Source organism: Psammomys obesus, unplaced genomic scaffold (assembly GCF_907164565.1).
Source record: "Psammomys obesus unplaced genomic scaffold, mPsaObe1.curated_primary_1811, whole genome shotgun sequence".
Taxonomy (NCBI): domain Eukaryota; kingdom Metazoa; phylum Chordata; class Mammalia; order Rodentia; family Muridae; genus Psammomys; species Psammomys obesus.
Window position 1 is genome coordinate 951,579 of NW_026590809.1, and position 22,147 is coordinate 973,725.

Here is a 22,147-nt window from a genome sequence, read left to right on the forward strand (position 1 = left end):
CCAAAATATTACCCAATCAGCTCAAAATTAAAGCAAAAAATAAGCCAAGGGAACAAATTAGCCTTTTTAAAAAAGATATAGGTCTGTCTGTTCAGCAAGCTTTTGCTCCTAACCAATTGCCGTTTTGGTAACAAGTCAAATGACTACACGCATAAGACAACTAGAACTACAGTACAAACAGCCCTCTTTAAAAATGCTGCTAGCACCCAAAGTCCCACAGCTTGGCAAAGCATGAAGCCCTTTCCCTATTCCCAGAGAAAGAAGTTCAAGTACTTACAGTGTCGTGAGACTTATCCTTGACATCATAGACTGTCAGCTTTATTCTAGTCTCTTCATAGATGGGGTACTCAGATGGGAATGTGACACCCGTCAAGAACAGTGGGTCTTTTGTTCCCTGAAACAGTATAAGCAGAAAACTTGGATTCATTAAGGCAGCAACTGTAGCCGGCAGCACGCAGGAACAAATGGGAACACAGGGAGTGTGTCTCTGTCTGCTTTTCTAGAAAATAGTTCTATTAAAAGAGATCTGAAGAGCCAAGTGTTTCTTGTGGGTCATGAGCCCAGGGCCCCATTGTGCTGAGGCCTACTGACTAGATGAACTTGCATTTCTTTAAGTAGCTAAGAACTCTTGAAAAATACCTTGTTTATAAAAATTATATTCAGAACCTCTCTTTAGTTCAAGTTGCCAGCCCATTTAAAGCTATATACAAAATATAATAATTATACATTTATTATTTAGATAAATGATCTAAGATGCTGCCTCACCAAATTGAATGAAGCTGTCTTCGCAAACCATTGGGGTATACTCTGCTATCCTTTAAAAATGTTTGTGTTTTTTTTTTCCTTGTTCTGGTTCAACTGACAGCTCTCCTGAATAAATGTGTGTGGTTGCTTTTAGATGTTTAACAGACCAACTTGCAAACAAATGAGAACTTTAAGCATGATACATCAGAAAATAAAATTATTGCTTAGATTATGGTCCCCAAGACATTTCACTCTCTCAAAAGTTACTGTTAGAAAGATGATATCTAACATCACATTTTAGACACATACACACTATCAAATATATTTGAAAATGCTTTAAAAGTTCAATAAACCCCAGTCTACCAAAGTGTCTGAAAGCTTGTGGTAGTCATTCACTCATTCACGCATTCTTTCATTCTTTTCTTCAAAAGGAAACATGTTCTTTTTCTTGGTTCTATGTCAGACACATTTAAGACATCTAAAAAATGAAACATCTAAAAAAAAGTGTGTATATTCTACATAAAAGTCTTAAAGTGAACAACATAAATTGCTTTTAGATTGATTATAATAAATTTTAGGATGTGTGTGTTTTGTCACAGGAGAATAATGAGGGTATTGGGACAAAACTATAAGCACTCAGGTTACTTTAAAATTTGACAGTGTTCAAAAGAAAAAGTAACTAAGTTCCAATAATACCTGAAGTGTTTTCACTAAGAAAAGACTTGATAATATCAGTCAAGCTGCCTTTCTTTGAGAAAGACTACCTTTAATCTAACTACATGCTAACTATACATTAGACCATTGTTAGAACCTAAAGCCTCCAAAGGGCAGATTCAGGGGTGCATCCAGGGGGCTGCACCCCTGGATGTGGGGCTGGCTGCATGCAAGGGGGTAGAGTCCTATTCCATAGAGGTGGGAGATGCAGCAGTGCGTTCCGGGGGTCAGAGGAAGGAAGCAGAGTCAGGGCTAAACGCAGGGGAAAATGCAGGGCTACACACAGGATTTAGGTCAGTCTCATAATAGAAGGGGCTCCAGTGCAGTCTGATTCATCTATTCCACCCACTGCTTCAGGGCAGCCAGAGAGCTAAGCCAGCCAAGACTAGAGCAGACTGCCTAAGTTCCTGCAGAGACACTCCTCCTTCTGAACAGTGGAGGCTCACAAGCCTAAGACAGACAAGAGAGAAGCTGGAGGAGTTGAGTACATGCTCCAGGGCCCCAGATGTGCAAATAAGAATCTCTCCCTTGCTAAGGTCGTGAAGTGTGTCACCAGAACAGAATCATCTGAAGGGAAACATTTGCCTTGTTGAATCTGGGCCAGCACAATAATGAATTTCCTCCGATAGGCACTGAGAGTTGTATTAGCAACAATAAATGTAAATAGGAAACCTCCTGTCCCATGAGTAATATTTACACACCTTTTGCCTGGAAACATTACAGCTAATCAAGTTAATCACCTCCCTTTCTCTGGAAAACACTGTCCTTTGAAAGACACAGGTGGCAGAGATCTTAAGGTATTTACTGTTGGTCTGGACTGGGCCCAGGAAAAAAACAGTGTGAAAACCCCTTCACCTGTTTTGAACTTTGTGAGTACTTTATGCTTTTTCTTTCATTAAATGTGCTCATTCCATTTTATTTAAAATCAATATAGATAGATAATGTACATAGACACACACACACACACATATACATAAACAAATATTGTCTGGGAATTCAGAAGATTTCCGTGAAAGGAAACAAAAACCTTTTAAATTTTTTTCAATGTGCTTACTCTGCATGTGCTTAGAAACCTCAGATCTGTGCTCCTTAATGACAGACGAAAGCAATAGCAGGGCCACAGACCACAGGCTAACTCATGTCAGCTGTTCAGAGGGCGGGAGAGAGGGAGAGGTGGGGGGAGGAGAGGGCAGCGTGCACAGGACACTCAGAGACAACAGCTCACGGAGAGAAACGCATGTCCGACTCACCTCCACAATTTCTGTGCTGGAGTACCTCGTCAAGGTCCGCTCCACGGGGTGGATTACTGAGATCTGCACTACTGTATTCAGTTTCCGATCGCTGACAGGGGCCACAAGATCCTTGCACGCTGGCAGCAGCAGAGGAAAAAGAAAGAAAGAAAATATCTCACTCGATCTCTCAGGGCAAACTTCGGTCCAGAGCTGAAATAAACTTTGTCTAGCTGCTGAAGGAAATGTCCTGGTTCTCAGCTGGCTTCACAGAGGAAGTCTCTTGGAAGTACCTTACAGAAATAGGAAGTCACGTGCTGCCAGGCTGAATTGAGAGTTCATTTCCACTGACCACATTTGCAGCACAGTGCAAGTCTTGAGTGCGCTGAGATCCCCGCACCAGCGTGTGAGAATGTGTACACACACACACACACACACACACACACACACACACACACACACACAGCTCAGGGTCGGTGGGGGCTTCAGTTCGTCATTAACCCCTAGGCTTTCATTCACACTCTTGCATGAAGTAAGTTAATTTGGGCCACAGCCAGGACACTAAGATGACTCTTGTTGACACTGGCTCTGTTAGGGCAAATGTCTGAATGCACGCTTCACAATCCTCCCCTACCTGGCTGCTACAGTCTTCGACTCTGAGGAAACAGGAAGAGTGATTACCCCGCCACAGTGAAGGAGCTCAAGCCTAAGAGGAAGCAGGCTGGGGTTAAAGAACCCCCTGTCTGGAATTCAGGATCATTCAAGGAGGGAGCACCTCCGATAAGGACTGGGTAATTGTTGCCCAGGGGCCGCACATTCTAAACACTTTTCCTTGACACAGCCAGGCTCCTGTTACAGCGCCAGCCACTGCCCCATAGTCACTGGAGTATTTTCTCCTCTCACTTAGCATTCCCTAGTTTTGGAAAAGGAAAAAAATAAAGGGGAATAAAAAAATACTCCTTTCCAGTAGGTCTGTTATCTGCTCTCCTCCCTATATTTCCCCTATGATTTTGAAATAGTATTTTTACTTCTTGAAATTGACTAAGTGTGATAAAAAGTACCCTTGCTCAGCAGAGAGGGGTCAAACTGCTGGGCAGCCACTGGCTGCAGCTTCCGCTGGGGTAAAGGAGAAGCAGGCCTGGGAGTGTGTCATGGCCATGATGTCCTGGCCATCCCCACCCCACTCCACGACCAAGAAGACAGGCAGAGGAGGAGGGACTGTTTTCACTCTGGGGTGGAGCCTCTGCAATTTGCCAGGCCACTGGGAAAGGTAATACAGCTTAAATTTGAAACTTGGAAGCAAAGCAATTTATAGATGTAATTACCACCCTTCAATGGCCCACAGACCACCTTATTTATAGAAGCAGAATGGGAGAAGATACAGGCGCTTTAAAGGGGAACCAACAGCCAGACTGCTTTAGGTCCAGTCCTGATAACTCTGCAAAGCTGTGGGAAGCAGGAGGGGATTAACTTCTTAACTCCTTGCCAAACTTTGGGGTCCTTTTATTACTGTCTGGTATTTTGTGGTTAAATTTTCCTTACTGAAATCACATACTTAAGCAAAACACAAAAGCTAAGTAAACCATGGGTGGACAAAAATAGGCACAGCTTATTTAACCTTCACTATTCTAAGGCCTTCTGCTCATTACCTGCACTATTCAAAATGTATTAAAACTCCTTATTCCCATTTCTCTCTCTGGCATACTACTTGATCTCTTTCACAAAACTTATCAGCCTTTGGAAGACCCACTGCCATTATCATTTGTTATTTATCCTGATAAATCTACACTTGAAAAGAAGCAAACAAACAAGAAAATAATAAAGCACCTACACACAGTTTCAGTAACAGAATGTCACTGGAAAACTTTCCCTGGAAGATCCCTGCACACGGCTCTTGAGCGGTTATTTTGATCATTTCCTTTACTTGCCTTATGAATGTGTTTCATTTAAGCACTCTTGGTTTTCTATTCACTGTGAACATCTACTGAAGCTGAAAAGCATCTTTGGAGTTTACAGATAGAGGCTTTGGGTTTCAAACACACACGCCTCACCTACTCTCTTGTGGCAGCTTCACCCCTGCGTTACAAGCTCTTGACACCTTTGATCAAAATAAGTCACATCTCTTTTGAGTTCTTATCCGGCTTGACTGTGACTGTGGTTATTCCCAGAAGTGAGCAGCTATTCTGCTTCAGCCAAAAGCCTGTAAGTGCACTTGCCGCAAGAACAGACACCACATAAAACTGAAGGTTCTGTGAGTTCTTCAGATGCCCTGACAGTGAGCTAGGACGAGCACTGGTTTGTATTCCGTTACTGTTTATGTTCAAAACCAGGCACAGAGAACATGGCAACACTAGTTACATTGGAGGCTGTGCGCTCATCTCTTTTCTTTCTACCAGCCCACAGCATTTACTGTTTCTTAATACTAAGGCAGTCAGAGGCTCAGAGAAATCCTGCGATCAAACAGAATTCCTGAAATGTAGCCCAGGAGTTCCTGTTTTCCAGTTCTTTGGCACAGAGTAAACAAATCACAAACTACCATTCAATTGCCTCATCTGTCAGGGCAGAAAGAACATGAGTCTCTTATGAATGGACTTTTTACAAGTAAAACTAATGTTTAGTAATAATGTTATATTAATATTTAAGAGTATTTGATCTTCACTTTTATGTAAAATAAATTTTATGAACATAGTTCTACTCCAATGACAGAACTGTTACCAGATTGCATCTCTTTATATGTGCCAGTCTATGATACAGTACTTGTCATAAAGGGAAACAGATAAACATGGATCTGCAACTGCTCTGGAGGACTTGTGAAGGTTGAATCAGAGAGTACTGCACAGGTATGCTACTCCTGGGATTATTTAGTAGTCAATAAAGAACTGTGGTGGTTTGAGTGAGAATGGTCCCAATAGGCTCACATATTTGAATACTTGGTCCTTAATTGGTGGAACTGCTGGGGAAGAATTAACGGGTATAGCCTTATTGAAGGAGGTGTGTCACTGAGGTGAGCTGTGATATTTCAAAATATTTGTGTGATTCCCAAGGCTATCTCCTGTGTGTGGGTCAAGATATGAGCTCTCAGCTCTTTCTGTGTTCTACCATCACTGACTCTAACATTCTGAAAATACTAGTCAAATGAAATTCTTTCTTCTATAAATTGCTCTGGTCATGGTTTATTATCATAGCAAAGTGACTAAGACAAGAACACTTAAACATACTTACAAAATCATATCCATCTTCCAAAGCATCCTTACTCCTTCCTGTTACCACATGGGACTCTAATCCAGAAGTCCCCTCGATAAATGTTCTTCCTTAATGTATAACACTATAAGACTACAAAGTTTTGAATTCTTGCTTTTTTTTTTTAATTCTCCCCCCAAGCCTCACAAAAGCTCTATGGGTATATAGTGGTTGCTGGAGCAGAGAGAGACTATTTTTTAGTGGTATAGCCAAAAAACAACTTTCTAAAAAGAAACCCTAAATTAAACACACTAGATCACATATAAAAATTAATTAACTAATTAATTAATTAATGTAAAAGGGAAGTAATTGGGAAGAGGGATGGATTCAGTAGGAGACAAAAGAGTAATGGATGGTAAAAATATAATCAAACACATTATATACATACATGAAAATGTACAATGGAACTCATAGGTATAATTAATTTATGCTAATAAAATAAGAAAAATACCTAAAGATTAAATTGAAGCGTATCAGAGAATAATACGACTGTCTAATTCAAGGAGTTCTGAACAATGGATTTCAGTGTGAGAATAAGCATGTTGAGGTCTGGGGCTGAGGGAGGACAGGGGACGAGTTTCAAGGTAGCCTGTGTTCAAAGACAGTCCAAGCAACCACCTCCTGCTCTCTAAGGCCTCTTTCTTCTGTGAAGCTCAGTAATCTTTATTGCCTCAACACAATTCAATGGAAGTAGCAACTGGCAAAGTCTGCCCTCTTTCTCCAAGAACTAAGATGGAGAATAGATATGTGTGAATGGGTCAGGGGAGGGTACAATGACAAGCGCTTCCACACTTCTAAAATTCTCTAGTAAAAATTAGCCAGAGGAGATTGAGAAACATAGGAGACACTGCCTATATAATAAATATTTTGGCTATTAAAAATGAAGCTACATAGAAGATAGTTGAGCAAATGTGCTTGTTGTATGGTAGAACATCGTTTGGGTATATGCCCAGGAGAGGTATAGCTAAGTCTTGAGGTAGAATTATTCCCAATTTTCTGAGAATGCACCAGATTGATTTCCAAAGTGGTTGTACAAGTTTGCACCCTCACCAGCAATGAGAGTGCAAAATTCCCCTTTACCACATCCTCGACAACATGTACTGTCACTTGAGTGTTTGGTTTTAGCCATTCTGATGGATGTAAGATGGAATCTCAGAGTTACTTTGATTTGCATTTCTCTAATGACTTAGGATATTAGGCATTTCTTTAAGTGTTTCTTGGGCTAAGTTTAGGGAGTCTTATAGAAAAGAGGTGGGAAGAATAGACAGACCTGGAGGTGACAGGAACTCTGCAAGAAGACCAACAGAGCCTAGAAATCAGACCCAGAGGGGCTTATAAAGACTGAAGCACCAACCAAGGGTCATGCATGGACTGGACCTAGGCCTCCTACACAGATGTAGCTGATGGGAGGCTCGGGCTTTCTGTGTGTTCCCTAGTAAGGGGAGCAGGGGCTGTCTCTGACATGGACTCTGTTGCCTGCCTCTTAGTCACCCCCTCCGCCGGCAGGCCTGGCTCCACAAGTCACAGGGCAAGACTGGACTGATGTGACTCACGAGTTGGGTGGGGGAGGAACTACAGAGGGTGGGATGGGGAGTAGAGGACGGAGGGGTCTATTGAGATGTAAAGTGAATAAATAAATAAATAATTTAAAAAGATACTAAGACCCATGACCAAACCTGCGGCAGAGTTCAGGGAATCATATGAAAGAAGGGGAGTTTGGAAGACGTGGAAAGGACAGGAGCTCCACAAGACCAAATATATCTGGGCACAGGGTCTTTTCAGAGACTGACACTCCACCAAGGACCATGTATGGATATAACTAGAACCTCTGCTCGGATGTAGCCAGTGGTAGCTCAGTAACCAAGTGGGTGACCCTAGTAAGGGGAACAGGGACTTTCTGACAGGAACTCAATGACTGGCTCTTTGACCTCCCCACCCCCAAGGGAGGAGCAGTCCTGCTAGGACACAGAGGAGGACTTTGCAGCCAGTCCTGAAGATACCTGATATACCAGGGTCAGATGAAAGGGGAGGAGCTCCTCCCCAATCAGTGGACTTGGAAAGGGGCAGGGAGGAGACCAGGGAGGGAGAAAGGGAGGTAGGGATTGGGAAGGAATGAGGGAGCAGGATATAGCTGGGATACAGAGTTAATAAAATGTAACTAATAATAAATAAAAATAAAAAAGTAAAGAATGACTCCATTAAATATATAATTTCAAAATTATATGCTATTTTGTGCCTGCATACATTTAAATTTGAAGTGGTTGTTAATTTGAAGACATTGATAAATATGGGAAATGAAATACTGAATAAAAAAAAAAAAGAAATATTTTGGATTTTTGTTTTGTTGTCAAGACAAGGTATCATATATCCCAGGATAGTCTTGAACTTTCTGTATTCCTGAAGATGACCTTGAACTTCAAATTCTACTGCCTCTATTTCCTGATAATGGGATTCTAGGCACATGTCTGTCCACAGTTTATATGGTACTGAAGATGGATCCCAAGGCATCATATGTGCTGGGACAGTGCTCTACCAAAGATGCCTCAAGATGGTTTTTTGACTAAAGACAAAATTGTGTTTAATAGCTGGATCATACCTGAAGAACTTTGTGTCTTTCTTGCAAATGGCTAATACTGTTTGACCCACTGCAACAACAAAGATGCTGTAAGATTTGCATATAAACTATGTAACATAATTACGATAGTTTATATTGATTATTAACTCGACAGGCTCTAGAACACTTCTGAGACAAGCCTCTGTGCACGTCTGTGAGAGATTATATGGACTGGCTTGAGACGAGAAGAGTCACTCACTGTGTGAGCGGTAACTTCCCTTGGAACTGGGTCAGAGCCCAGAAAGGATAAAAGGAGAACGTGAGCTGAACACCAGCATTTATCTTTTATTAATTTCTGACCGTGGATGCAGTGTGACCTGGTGCCTCCTGCTCTTGTTGCCATGACCACCCTCTTATGATGGGCAGAATCCTGGAGCCCTGAAGAAAACAGTAAGCTCTTTTTCATTTAAATTGCTGCTGTCAAAGTACTTTGTCATGATATCAAGAAAAATAATTAATATAGTGTTTGCATGTATGTGTATGTATTTATGTTTGAATTTCTGTGTGAGTGTAAGTATGCTTGTGAGAGAATGTATCAGTGTGTATATAAGGATGTATGTGTTTATGAGCGTGTGTGTCAGTATGTGTGAGTATATGTGTGTGTGAGAGTATGTGTGTATGTATGTGTTTATGAGTGTGAGTTTTTGTATGTATGAATGTGATGTGAGTGTGAGTGCAAATGAAGGCTGACCCTGTGACCCTCCTGTCCCAGTCCCCCAAGTGCTGGTGCACACACCAACAAAACCTTAAAATTAAAAGCATAAAAATAGAACCCAGGGAAGCCTGTTGGAGGTGTGCCTTGGACTTGGATGTGAGTGTAAGGAGTTCTGTTCTCTGTTCTTGAAGAAACCTGAAGACATACACCCAAACCTGTGAAGATCAAGAAAGCCCACATGACAAAGAACAGGAAGCGCTCTAGAGCATATGTGTGGTCTTATATACACAGGAGCTTAGAGCAATAACCATGCTGCTTCCAGGTCTCCCAGTGACACTGTTCTTATCCAACCACCTCTCTGATAAGGATCAGCTTCTTCCTGACCACTGAGGAAGACTTTCGCAGCCTGCGGACAGTGTCTCATCCATGTTTCATAGTTTTAATATTTGGTTAAGTTTCTCAAAAATACCACTTGTATAGTAGTTCTTATTGTACTCTGGAAAATTGGATTCCACTAATAAATTGATAAGCCAATTTAGCTTGTGTTTCCAGTCCAATAAATCATAGGATTCCATTAGAGGGCCTCACAGTTGCCAGTGTACACCAGCGATTACACTTAGATTAAGTTAATTTACATCATGCATGAAAAGATATATAGAGCATTTAAAGAGCCTAACAACTCCTCTCCTTAATTACTTCTCCAATGTACTAGGCATTCTCATTTTTAGGTGCCTCTGCCTGGCTGATTTTTGTCTTGTATTGTTTTGTTTTGTTTCCTTTCCTTCCCTCCAGAAATTCAGAAGCAATTTTCTGAAGCCTCGAATATCAGCCTCTACGGGACAGGTCTCCTGAGTTGATTTTACTAGATGATGCTCCTCATTCCCAGGCTCTGAGCTCCACAACAAAATGGGCGGGAGGAAAGCCTCATGTACAGTGTTCCCTCCTCATGCCAATGTGCACACAGGGAAAGCTCCATCAGCAGCCGGGCATCCTGGGTTCAGTTCGCACGATAAGCTTAGCCTTGCCTCCTAGAAGAACATGACTCTATTGGTACCGAGCCGACCAATGGCCATTGACACGTCAGTCCTCAACAGCCATTCTCTGCTTTCTGAAATGTCTCTGTTTCTCTCTCTTTTAGCCTTTCTGTCTTTGTTCCTTCTAGTTTTTACTTTTTTATTGAAAAATGTCTGCTTTCTGTAGTTTTTCATAGGTTTATTGCTTCCTGTTTTCTTCTCTAATGTCTCAAATTACCCCCTAACACATGTTCTTCTCATCAGCCTGAAAGACAAGTTGGCAGGGGCAGCCTCTTGTGTTTCCCTTAGACCTGGGACTCTCAGGGTCAAGGTCAAAGGTCAGCTTCTCCTATCAGTTTACTAACCATTTTTTAAGTCTCTGTAGAAATAAAAATGTGTTATTTTCTTTTTAAGTGTTGTGTGGCAGATTTTAATTAACGTACACTTCTCTAAAGAAAATATAAATCATGTAGAGCTACCAAAACAACCAAGGGTTGGTGGAAAAAATCAGAATAGATGTATAAAAGTGGACACATGGGGGAATCCTTTGAAATTTTGATTTTTTTTCTCCATTCTTACAGATTTTTCTTTTCTCTTTCTGGTCACCATGTAGAAATAAAATGAAATAAAAACTGATTTCTAAAATTCAAAATGACTATATTTCTCTGAAAGAAAGAACACTTTCACACTCGTGTAGCTTGGAATGGTACGGGTGAATGCAGGAGTGGATGAAAACAAATACTGGGGCCATCCTAATGCTACAGTCCCTCAGGCACACTGGAACAGCACTTGAGCGTGTGCCTTCAAATTACCACCATAAAGAGTTTAATATTGTTCCCATGTAGGATAATACATGAACCATGTTAGAGTGTGGAACACAGCTCTGTTTGGGCAGCGCTGGGCTCAGTCCCTTGCTTGTGCAAGGATGACAGTGTGCTGTCTGTGGCCCCCACCTTTCCATGGGGTCCAGCCAGTCATTGGCTGGCTGTAGACTGTGATGGAAGGCTCAAGGAGGAAAACTCCCTTTTTCACTTTACCAGAACGCCAGTGTTCAGAGTCGGAGTTAATTTTCTAGACAGCTTGGACTCATGCTCTATGGAGGATCAACTTGTCAACCAGAATTTCAAACCTCTGTTTTCTGAGAGTAGAACTCAGATGCCACTTGGGGAAAGCATGAGGTTAAGGCTGTAGTGAAGAAGCAGGTTACAACATTCTTGAGGAGTGAGGAGTGATAATTTGCAAGTGGGAATTTAAAAGTCCTGGCTTTACAGTTCTTGCTGCATTGAAATTTGAGCTCTTAAATCCTATCCCAGCCAATTCACTTACAAATGAAACTGATTTCTTTCTTCTAAAAGGCTAGGCTCTCCTTGTTGGGAAATATGCCTTGAAATAAAATGTTTTATTTTGTCACATACAGAGCAATATAAAAATAAGTTACCTTACTTTCTGTGTCTCTGTGTGTATGTGTGTGTTAAGTAAAAATGTGTTTATAAGAGGAGAAAAAAGTGGTCAGGAAGGTAAGGATCACTTTTTTACTTAGGGAACACCCTGAATGCTAAAATACACTCCAAACCACTACCAGTTCAGAATCCTTCAGTGGGTAGTCTGGGGAAGAAAAGGAGCATGTTCCTCTCCTGGCACAATGGTGCTCTCTGAAACACTATTGGATTGCCTGTGTTTGGAGCAAGCAATGATGCCAGCTGTAGAGCAGACAGCTGATTTGCGTATAAAAAGAACAAATTTTATTCAGATCACTCTTGTCAGTACCAGAAGGCTTCCATTCTTGAACTCATCCCCTCTCCCTCAGCTTCTCTGGAGTCAATCCTTAGAAAATCCCATTTTGTCTTGTTTTTCATGAATATTACCTAGGTGGCTTAGATTCCATCTTGTAGCAATTGAATTATAAACAGGCCTGTGCTAGAGTCTCTTTGGATTTGAGATCTCACGCCCCATGCCACAAACCGTCAACTGGCCTGGCATCACCTGGCATCGCACACAGGCATGGCTCTGTCAGTGCTTGCTCCCAGCCCACATTCCACTTCAGGAAGACAGCAAGTGCTCTGCTTGCTGCTGTTCTTTTCAGCAGGAACATACGTGCTGCTTCAGAAAACAGAAAGATGTTATTCCATGGAGGAAGGCAGACTGCACTGAATACTAAAAGGAATATCGGCATTCCGTTAAAGGAGTCTGCAGCGTGAGAACTAAAGGAGGATCACTTGTCTTCAGGCAGGATGACTTGATCTCAGCTTCTTGAGCATACATAACCGGGTATGGCGGTGCCCATGGAAGCCCACAGCTCCAGAGGGAGAAAAAGGCCGATCCCTGGCACCAGCCAGCCTAGCCAGCTTGGTAGGTTTTGGGCCACTGAGACCTTGTGTCCAAATAAAAGGTGGAACACAAGGAGCTACCCAAAGGTGACCTCTGGGTCACACACACAGACACAGACAGACAGACAGACAGAGACTTTGAGACTCTTACTTCCCCTTCCTCCAGGGTAACACTTTTCAGAGCAGTTGCCTTCAGAGCAGCAGACAGGTTCCTACCAGGCATAAGGCTTGTTAGTGGATTCAGTCAGGCCGATGGTTTCTGCTATCAACCTTCCTCTAAGAGATAAGGCCAGTGTAGTTGGTGGATAGAAGAGGTAGCAGCAATGTTCTCAGGAACTGGGGGCTTCTGTTGCCAAAAAGGATGGCTAAGGGCTGTGTGGGCAAAGTTGCTGAGTTCTAACTAAGCACATACTGGTTGCTGTTTAAAAGTGTGGGGAGGAAGGGCCCATGAGGCTGCCTTGAGGGCATAGGAGTTTCCAGCAGAACTCTGAGATCCACTTGTTTAGGCAGGAAGAAACAAAGGGAGCAGCCACTTCCTGGGTGATTTCTCACCCAGCACTCTGAGTCATGTATATGCTTCCAACAAATCCTGAATAAGGCCGTTTCCAGATGAATTTTCTCAATGTAAGTTCCTTTAGAAGGTTTGTAGGAAGGAAGTTGTGCCTAGGATTTGCTTTATAGAGAGTGGTGCTTAAAGTATTTTTTAAATTTAAATTTTTAAAATCTTCCTGGGATTATATTGGATTAAATACTTATGTGTGAAATCAATAGTTTTAACATCTACAAATGGTGACATATGTCTGTAATCGCAGAAGATAGAGGTAGAGACAAGAAGACCATGAGTTTGAGGCCATCCCTAACTCTATAGTTAGTTGTAAGCTAGCCAGAACTAGATGAGGCATTGTCTCAAATAAAACAGAACCAAGAAAGAGTGTATGGTGTGTGTGTGTGTGTGTGTGTGTGTGTGTGTGTGTGTGTGTGTGATTGCTAAATGGTTTTCAGTCTATTGACAAATATTTTACAACCAAAATTAAAACAAAATAAAATCAAAGACATGCATAATGTAGATTAGAAAATAAGAGTAACAAAAAATATGAAGACTAGATGTTTTAGACAGATAATGAATTTCTCATTTTAAGTATCTTTGTTTCTACATTTCTTTGCTGAACAAATTTTGAATCTTTTGAAGGAGGTGATTCTGGTTTTACTTGAGGCTTCAAGCACATGTAAGATTTTGTGCTAACAAAAGAAAATGTCAATACAGGTTTTGAATAAGAAGACTTTGGTGAGATTATCAAGTCCTCCGTGATAAGATGAGGACTCACAGGAACAGGAAGGCACATACTGTGTCTGCATCTGGTACAGCAAATAGGTAAAATGTAGAGGTAAGAAAGCAATATGGGCAAATTGAGGGGCAAAAAGTATGTGATGATTTGAAGCAAACCCTCCTGCTTCAACAGTCTATGGGGGATAAAAAAAAAAAATCGGTCAATTTAAAAGTGAAGGCACCAAAGAGTTTATTTTTTCAGAATACTTTTGGTCTTCTGAGAAAATAGTTTAAATCTGCAACTCAGCAAAGTGGCTATGGGAGTACAGACTGCTTAGAATCCAGGAAGTGTTAAAGAAGTAGTCCAAATCCTGAAAGAATGTCTTCTCTCCTCCATGACATGCAGAAGCCTAAGTGAGGGAAGAATTGGTTGAAACAGGCATGTTGGCACATGCCTGCAGTCTGCAATTCCAGTATTCTTGAAGCTGCTGTAAGAAGAGTGGGGATTTGAGACTAGCCTGGGCTGTGTACCAAGACCCTGTCTAAAATGTACAAAAATCAATGGAAAGGCATCTTCTATTTGTGTTTTGAGGAAATTTTTTTTTTGCACTGTCCATAGGCCAACAGTAAAAAAAAAAAAAAAAAAAAAAAAGAGTTCAAGATCATAGATTTATAGTCCTAACTATATGCCTTTAATTTTTAAAATATATCTCCTTATCTCCATCTGGAAATATAAATAATTCTATTTATTCTCACCAGATAATTATGAGGATCCAATTAAACAGAACATGTGGGAAAATGACTTATGAAGTCCCCAACCCTGTATCAACCATGCACAGCTTATGTTCACACACTTTGGTCCAATGCTGTGGAGAATGAGCACTTTCATCCATAACTTATTGGTAAGAAGTTCACACAGAATGATGACTAGAACACCACAAAGTGACCCTTACATACCCAGCACCATTCTTACCACAGTAGGAAACTGTCTTGTTCAGTCTGAAAACAACACACACTGGAAAAGGATTTTTTATGGCCATGCAGGTAGCCAGGCAGAGTCAGGACTCAAAGGTCTGGAGCTGGCTGTACAGCCAACTGCTCTCACAAGGACACGCTGCAGGATCAAATGTAATCTCAAATCTCCAGATCAAGTCATTTCCGCCATCTCAGTTGCCTGTGAGTCTTCTTGTGGCCATCTGTATGTGTCTACTCTTAACATCTCAGCACAGACCACTAGCTTCCTAGTGTCATGATCACAACACAGGCCCTTCAAAGTCACTTTGTGAGGAATCCTGAACATCAGATCTTCATGGTGAGATTCAGCCACGAGTCTGTTTTAGAACCGGTTTGTTAATCTCAGCCCTTAACTGATTCTTTACTTCAGTTCTCTCTAGAAGAATGCAAAGCCTGTAAGACTCCATTCTTCTAAAGAGAACTTGGAAACCATGAAGTATGGATGATTATATACATTATACTGTCAACTTAGTTTTTCAAATCATATGCTTACAATCAGTATGATACCCTGTCAGAGGCACCAGGAAGAACCTCATTGTACAGTATGGAGAAAGGCACGAGGGTTAAAATTCTTGAATGCATCCAGCCCAAGGAAGCTTACTGAATGCTGGTAAGTGCCCTATTTGATTTAGGTCCAAGTTTAGTATACCTGCAAGCAGACATTCTAAACAGAGAAATAAGATAAGAGAGCTGGAGAAACAAGGCAGCATAAACACCCAGGATGGTCTGACCTCTGCCTGTGACCTAAGGAGTCAATATGTTCAATATGTTCAATATGCTCAGCCATTAAGGAGTGGACAAAAAGAGCAGGCGTCTGAGGTAGACTGGGCCAGAGTACCATGGGGTAAGGTAGGACTGGCATGCTTCCCTGGGCAGAACTCATTAAGTTACTTCGAAGTTGGAGAGGCTGGAGACCATTGGACGACTACATTTGGGGGACAGGGAAGTCACATCAGATTCCTCTGGCTATTGTGTTGGAAAAGAGTGCCTAGAGACAAGGAAACACATTGATACTTGAGGACTTCCTCACTGGTCGAGACGAGAACTCCCCATGGCTTGGCACTGAAGGGTGTGGGGGGGGGACTGCTACCACTGTCTGAATGCACAATATGGGCTCAACACAGCATGTGGACAACTAGATGGTAACTCTGGGGCACATTGACAAGGAAGAAGTTGTCCTAGAGGAGCCAGAGTTTGGATATTTCGTAGAGTGATGGTGGTATACTCCACACACGCGCATCACAGGGTAGGAAATATTTAGGAGGCAGGAATTCAGATAAGTAGGTCAAGTTGTAGCTGCCTGAAGTCTAAAGTAATTCCAGGACAAAAAAGTACACAAGTCGAACAGTGCTTTGCACCAGAGTAGAAAGCCCTGGTCACAGGAAGGCAAGGATTGAAATTTTTTGGAAAGGCCCTTAAATAGCATTTTAAAGCCATGGGTCAGTACATTGATTTGGACATTTACATTTTTTAAAATTAAAACAAAACTGATACTGAATTTAAATAAACTTCAGCTTGGGAATATCTTGTTTGCCGAAAGTGATTTCTTTCCCTGTGTCAGAGCAGTTTGTGTCCTTGGTAAAGTAGAGGGACTGGGACAGAAAAGGGAGAAGAATAAAGAAGCCTCATGCTTCTACCTTTTAGATATGGCTGCAGACTAGCAGCTTGACCTCCAGGAAGGTCCAATTTCTTCAGGACCACAGGCTGTCTCTGACATGAACTCAGTGGCCTGCTCTTTGATCACCTCTCTGAAAGGTGCAACCCTGCCAGGCCACAGAGGAAGATTTTAGCCCTGATGAGACCTGATAGGCTAAGGTCAGATAGAAGGGGAGGAAGCCTCCCCTATCCATGGGCTAGGGAAGGGGCTTAGGGGAAGAAGAGAGATGGAGGGTGGGACAGGGAGGAAAGGTGGCTACAGCTGGGATACAAAGTGAATAAACTGTAATAAATAAATATTTTTAAAACAAAGAAAACAGAGTAGTGTCATCTGTTTCCAATGGCATAATGTAAAAACTCCAGTAAAAAGAAGTGGGGAAAAGGTATTTTTTCTGCAGAAGGACTTTTTCCTAATCTTCCCTTTCACTCTGCTTTGTCTCTTTTCTGCAAAGCATGAGTCTCAGCTGGTTTGAAATATACTTAGTTGCTTTACAGGAAGGTTGATGACTGTAAGGGGAAGAGGTCCTCCCTATCAGTGGACTTGGAGAGGGGCATGGGAGGAAATGAAGGAGGAAGGGTGGGATTCATGGGGAATGAGGGAAAGGGCTACAGCTGGGACACAAAGTGAATAAAATGTAATTAATGTAAAAAAATAAAAATTTAGTTAAGAATGAATAAATAAATAAAAGAAATAAAAGAAAAACTAAACAAACAAACAAACAAGGAAGACAATGCTGCCAGTCCTGATGAGACCTAACAGTGCAGGTTCAAATGGAAGGGGAGGAAGACACCCCCATAAATGAACTGGAGGAGGGTCATGGGAGGAGAAGAAGGAAGGAGAGTGGGTTTGGGAGGGGAGGGAAGGAGCTACAGCTGGGATACAAAGTGAATAAATTGTAATACATACATACATACATACATACATACATACATACATACATACATATATAAAATTAAAAAAGAAGCTTAATGACAACATTTAACCACATGAATAACATTAAGGAATCCTGTAGCTTACAGCCTCAATGGTTTTACGTTGAACACAATGCCAAAACACCCAATGAACAAAGCCTTGAGGTAGACCTGATTCCTCAACTGCCCATAAGAAATAATAAATATTTCAAAAATATCTCATTCCATTGACCAGAGCTCTCAACAGTTAGACAAAGCAAGGAAGAAAATAATGAGGTAAATTACACAGAAAGGGAAATCAACTGGATGAGAATTATTGGTCATGAATAAAAGACACAAGTAACAAATCAGCTTAAAGCTATGGTGTAAATTTGGTAAAAGACATTACTTTCATTAAATGTTCCTGCTGTATATTACACAGAAAGAAATGTGCCAGGAAAATATATCCATGTCATAGCAATACAACCGCATTAAAGAGAAACAGGCATGACAACCAGAAGCAGGAAAGAAAAGTTTGCATTTACGTACTTTTGGCGTGGTGATTGCTGTCATGTGACCCAACAGCCACACAGTGTCATGCTGGCTTCTAAAGAAGCATTAAAGAGAAAAGCAGAGATGCAAGTGTGGATGCACTAAATCTTGGGCTTGGGGGAGTCACTGCCACATGAAAGACTTGTTAAGATACTCTAATTGGTTCATTTTCTCTTCTTCAATTAAATTTCTAATTATTTCCGCAATGTGAAAACAGTCATGCCAGTCTCAGATAACCCTTTATTGCTCATTTCCCTGCCGTTCTTGTACTGTTAATAATCAATTGCAGAGAACATGACCGGTGTAGTTAATATCTAGATGCCTTCATATTGTCACTGAACACCACTGCACAAAGGGCTGGAATTGTCTGTGAGATGTGAATATGGAGAAGAATCTTTGGTGTCAGTTTTAGCATCAGGAAGAAAACATACAACATGTTCAGTTTTTAGAAGGTCTTCAGTAAGTGATAATAATAATTAGCCACAAAGATGGCAGGGCCTAGATTGCCTGCTTAAGGAAGCAGTGACTACAAATATCCTAAGGTAATATTCATAATAACAAAAACAAATATTAAAGTATATCACATGCCAATTTAAGTGGTTTATATGTATTAACTCATTTCATCTTCACAGGGACTTTCTGTGGTGGATACAACTACTCTTCTCATTTTATGCATGACATTCAGAAATACTGCATAGTCATTCCATGACCACATAGCTAGAGAGCTAAAGCTAATATAGGATTCCAAATTTCTCCAGTTAGTTACACATTTCAAGCTCTCAGAAGGTGAGTTACTAAGTTCCTGGCTCAGGTTCAATATACACTCAAGCACAAATGCATAGTATTTATTTTTGTTATTGTGTCCTTAATAAATGATTACTTAGAAAATATATCTCCTCCATTATAACACTAGTCACTCACTGTTAACAAAACTGACATAGTTCACAGACTTCCTAGGGAAATTTGAACATACACAACTCTAAACCAGTGGTCAGCAATGAAGAGTTCTCTCTGACAATCTCAGAGAGACTAGAGCCCCTTGAGTTTCATCCATCACAGTCAAAATGTCAGAAAGACTCACTAGGTTATGAGAAATTAATGTAATTTACTAGCTGCTTATTAATGTCTAAAGGCTGATCACTTACACTTTCAAAATAAGCACTTAATATACACGTAATAATAGTAAAAGTTGTAAGAGGATTTCTAGCTCTTATTTTAGAGTAGAACTGTAAGAAAAGAGTATACATTAGAACCACTGTTTCACAGTAGAAAGGGAGCTCAGGGATTTTATGTTCTTTGCAGCTTACTATTCTCTGTCTGGACACCATGTGTCCTTCCAAACCAAATGAGATATGGTCATCCTTCAAGACCTGTATCCAAAGCCATTTCCTCAGAGATATTGCTTCCAACACCAGAATTATTTAATCACTACTTCTTCAGTATATCCACAGTCATTGTCGTGTGCAGTTGGATGTCTCATTTCAGTGTGCCTGCCATGATACAGCTATGACTGCCCCATCTGCTGGAGACTCCCAGTGAGCTGGGATTGGGAGATGTGCCAGGGACATCCTGGTCTTTTATTGTTAAATTGTTTCCTTATACATGTTTTTCTGCGTTTATTTTCCTTATAAATGTTTGTCTTTCCCCAGAATATTGTCTTTTCTCCAAAGACCCACGGGTGAGAATAAACAGAACGTAGCAAGCTGCACTCTACATACACTGTACAATGACTATAGCCCCAAACTCACAGGACAGAATACAGCAAACTGTACTCTGCATTGGTAAAGTACAAACTGTACAGTGGTAACATTGCAAGCAAGAAGCATATTTAATAATTAACTCAGTGCTTTTCTCAGACAAAATTTCACATCATAGATCATCTGGGCAAAATCTGCAGTTACAATAATTGGAATAGGAACAAAGAGGTGCCATGGGCTACATCTGTGCAGGGGTTCAAGACTGTCTACATGAATGGTCCTTGGTTGGAGTATCAGTCTCAGAAAAGACCCCTTTGCCCATATATTTTGGTTCTGTTGGTCTCCTTGTGGAGCTCCTGTCCCCTCCAGGTCTTACTATTTCCCCCTTTTTTCATAAGATTACCTGCACTCTGCCCAAAGTTTGGCTATGAGTCTCAGCATCTGCTCTGATACCTTTCAGGGTAGAGCCTTTCAGAGGCCTTCTGTGGTAGGCTCCTATCATGTTCCGTTTTCTCCCTCTTCTGATGTCCATCCTCTTTGCCTTTCTGAATGGGGATTGAGCATCTTATCCAGTGTCCTCCTTCTTGATTAGTTTCTTTAGGTATGCAGATTTTAGCATGTTTATCCTATATTATATGTCTAATATCCACTTTTGAGTGAGTGTATACCCTGTGTGTCTTTCTGCTTCTCGGATACCTCATCAGGATGATCTTTTCCAGTTCCCACCATTTGCCTGTAGCCCATGGTTGTTCAGTGTCCAAGTGGGTTCCATAGTAATGGGATCAGGGACTGTCTCTGACATAAACTGATTGGCCTGCTCTTTGATCACCTCCCCCTGAGTGGGGAGCAGCCTTACCAGGCCACAGAGGAAGACAATGCAGCCAGTCCTGATGAGACCTGATAGGCTATGGTCAGAAGGAAGGAGAGGAGGACCTCCCCTATCAGTGGACTTGGGGAGGGACATGGGTGGAGAAGGGAAAGAGAGGATGGAATTGAGAGGGGGAGGGAGGGAGCTGCAGAGGGGATACAAAGTGAATAAACTGTAATTAATAAAAATAAAAAATGAAAAACAAAAGCAAAAAAAAAACAAGAACAAAGAGGTGATACACAATCTAAACTGTTCTTAATTCTCAGCTGCTGTTTGTAGCTGAGAAAATTCTTTCTGAGCTCTTTCTAAACAGCTTTTGTAATAGGAGTGATCATTCAGAGGGTCTCTGGCCCCTTCCTCATGAACTATATAAAGCTCCTATAATCTCCTTATCTTATCCCAAGGAGTCATGTCCATGTGACCAATTCTTTCTAGAAAAGGAAGTTAGTATGACTCCAGTAGTTTCTCTAGGGTCTAATTCCTTTCTGACTGCTGCAATCTGGGGTCTGAGTGTGGAAACTCCAAAATTTCTAATATTGTATGATATCCATGAGTTGACTATTTTTTTTTTCATGGAACGATTAACACAAAAGGCCTCTATGGATTAAATTTCTTCATCACATAATTTAGGGTTCACTGTCTTTACAGCCAAGGGGAATGCTTCCACCATAGTGGTTGTTTCTGAGCCATATCCTTCTCCCCAGTCCCATAGAAATCCTACCAGTTTTATTGACTAGGGATGAATTAGAGGAAAAAGATGGAGTCACAGTAATAAACAAATTAGGCAGATATATAGGAAAAAGCTACGCCATTTGTGGGTTGGTAATGCAGAGATGTTTTCTCCAGGGCGACAGTGCCAGAACTGAGTCAAGCAGCTGCTTCCACAAGCATGTTGTACCTGACAGAGATGATGCAGTCTAATGGTTAAACACAGAGCTTCAGAACCAGGCAAATTCAACCTGGACCATGGCTCCATGGTCTTCTGAAAGTTTTGGAAAGCTCATCTTTGTGAGGCTAATAGTCATCTACTGAGTAAACACCATGTAAGAGTGCATTCTCTGACCCCAAGAATTCCTGACTTCATACACTGAGATCATTATATTATTTATCTATGTCAAAATTTTCTTATCTGTAAAATAAGCATGATGATAGATAAAGTATTCATATTCTGTGAAAGTTAAAATAATGAATCTGAGCGAGCAAGAAGGCTCAGTGGGGAAAGGTAATTGCTACTCCTTGTTTTCTGACTTCCACAGTTGCACTGTGACATGTGTGTGGTTCCTGCACATACACACAAATGTGCACGTGCGTACACACAAATTAGAAGCACTAAAAGAATGAAGCTGTCAATTATGACCAAAGAAATAAACATTCAGTAAGTATCTATTCTTCGTATTAATATCCTGAAGATTTGAATGATGCATACCTATTTGTATACAGCTAATCAGTTGACCCCTGTGTTTTAGAGCTATAATTTTTGGAGGGGTCAATCATTTTCCATGTAGTGGAACATACTGTAATCATTGGCATGTTGATGGCAGTTAATTTATAATGGGACCCGAAGACAAATAGTATGTATGCCATGTCTCATATGTAGTCCTTGCTCCTCACATCACTCTGAAGATTGCTTTGCATCCACTAAAGTTATTAAGATACACTTCTTTCA

At 41.1% G+C, this 22,147-nt stretch overlaps 1 protein-coding gene across 1 annotated transcript in view; it reads right to left on the bottom strand.

The window, feature by feature from the left end:
• Inpp4b (inositol polyphosphate-4-phosphatase type II B) overlaps positions 1–22,147 on the bottom strand; it is a 672,431-nt gene that overhangs the window by 211,740 nt on the left and 438,544 nt on the right. Inside the window, exons 7-8 of the mRNA XM_055609049.1 lie at positions 2,709–2,827; positions 278–394 (exon numbers count right to left, since the gene is read on the bottom strand). Coding sequence (XP_055465024.1) covers positions 278–394; positions 2,709–2,827 — 236 coding nt within the window. The remainder of the gene's footprint in view (positions 1–277; positions 395–2,708; positions 2,828–22,147) is intronic.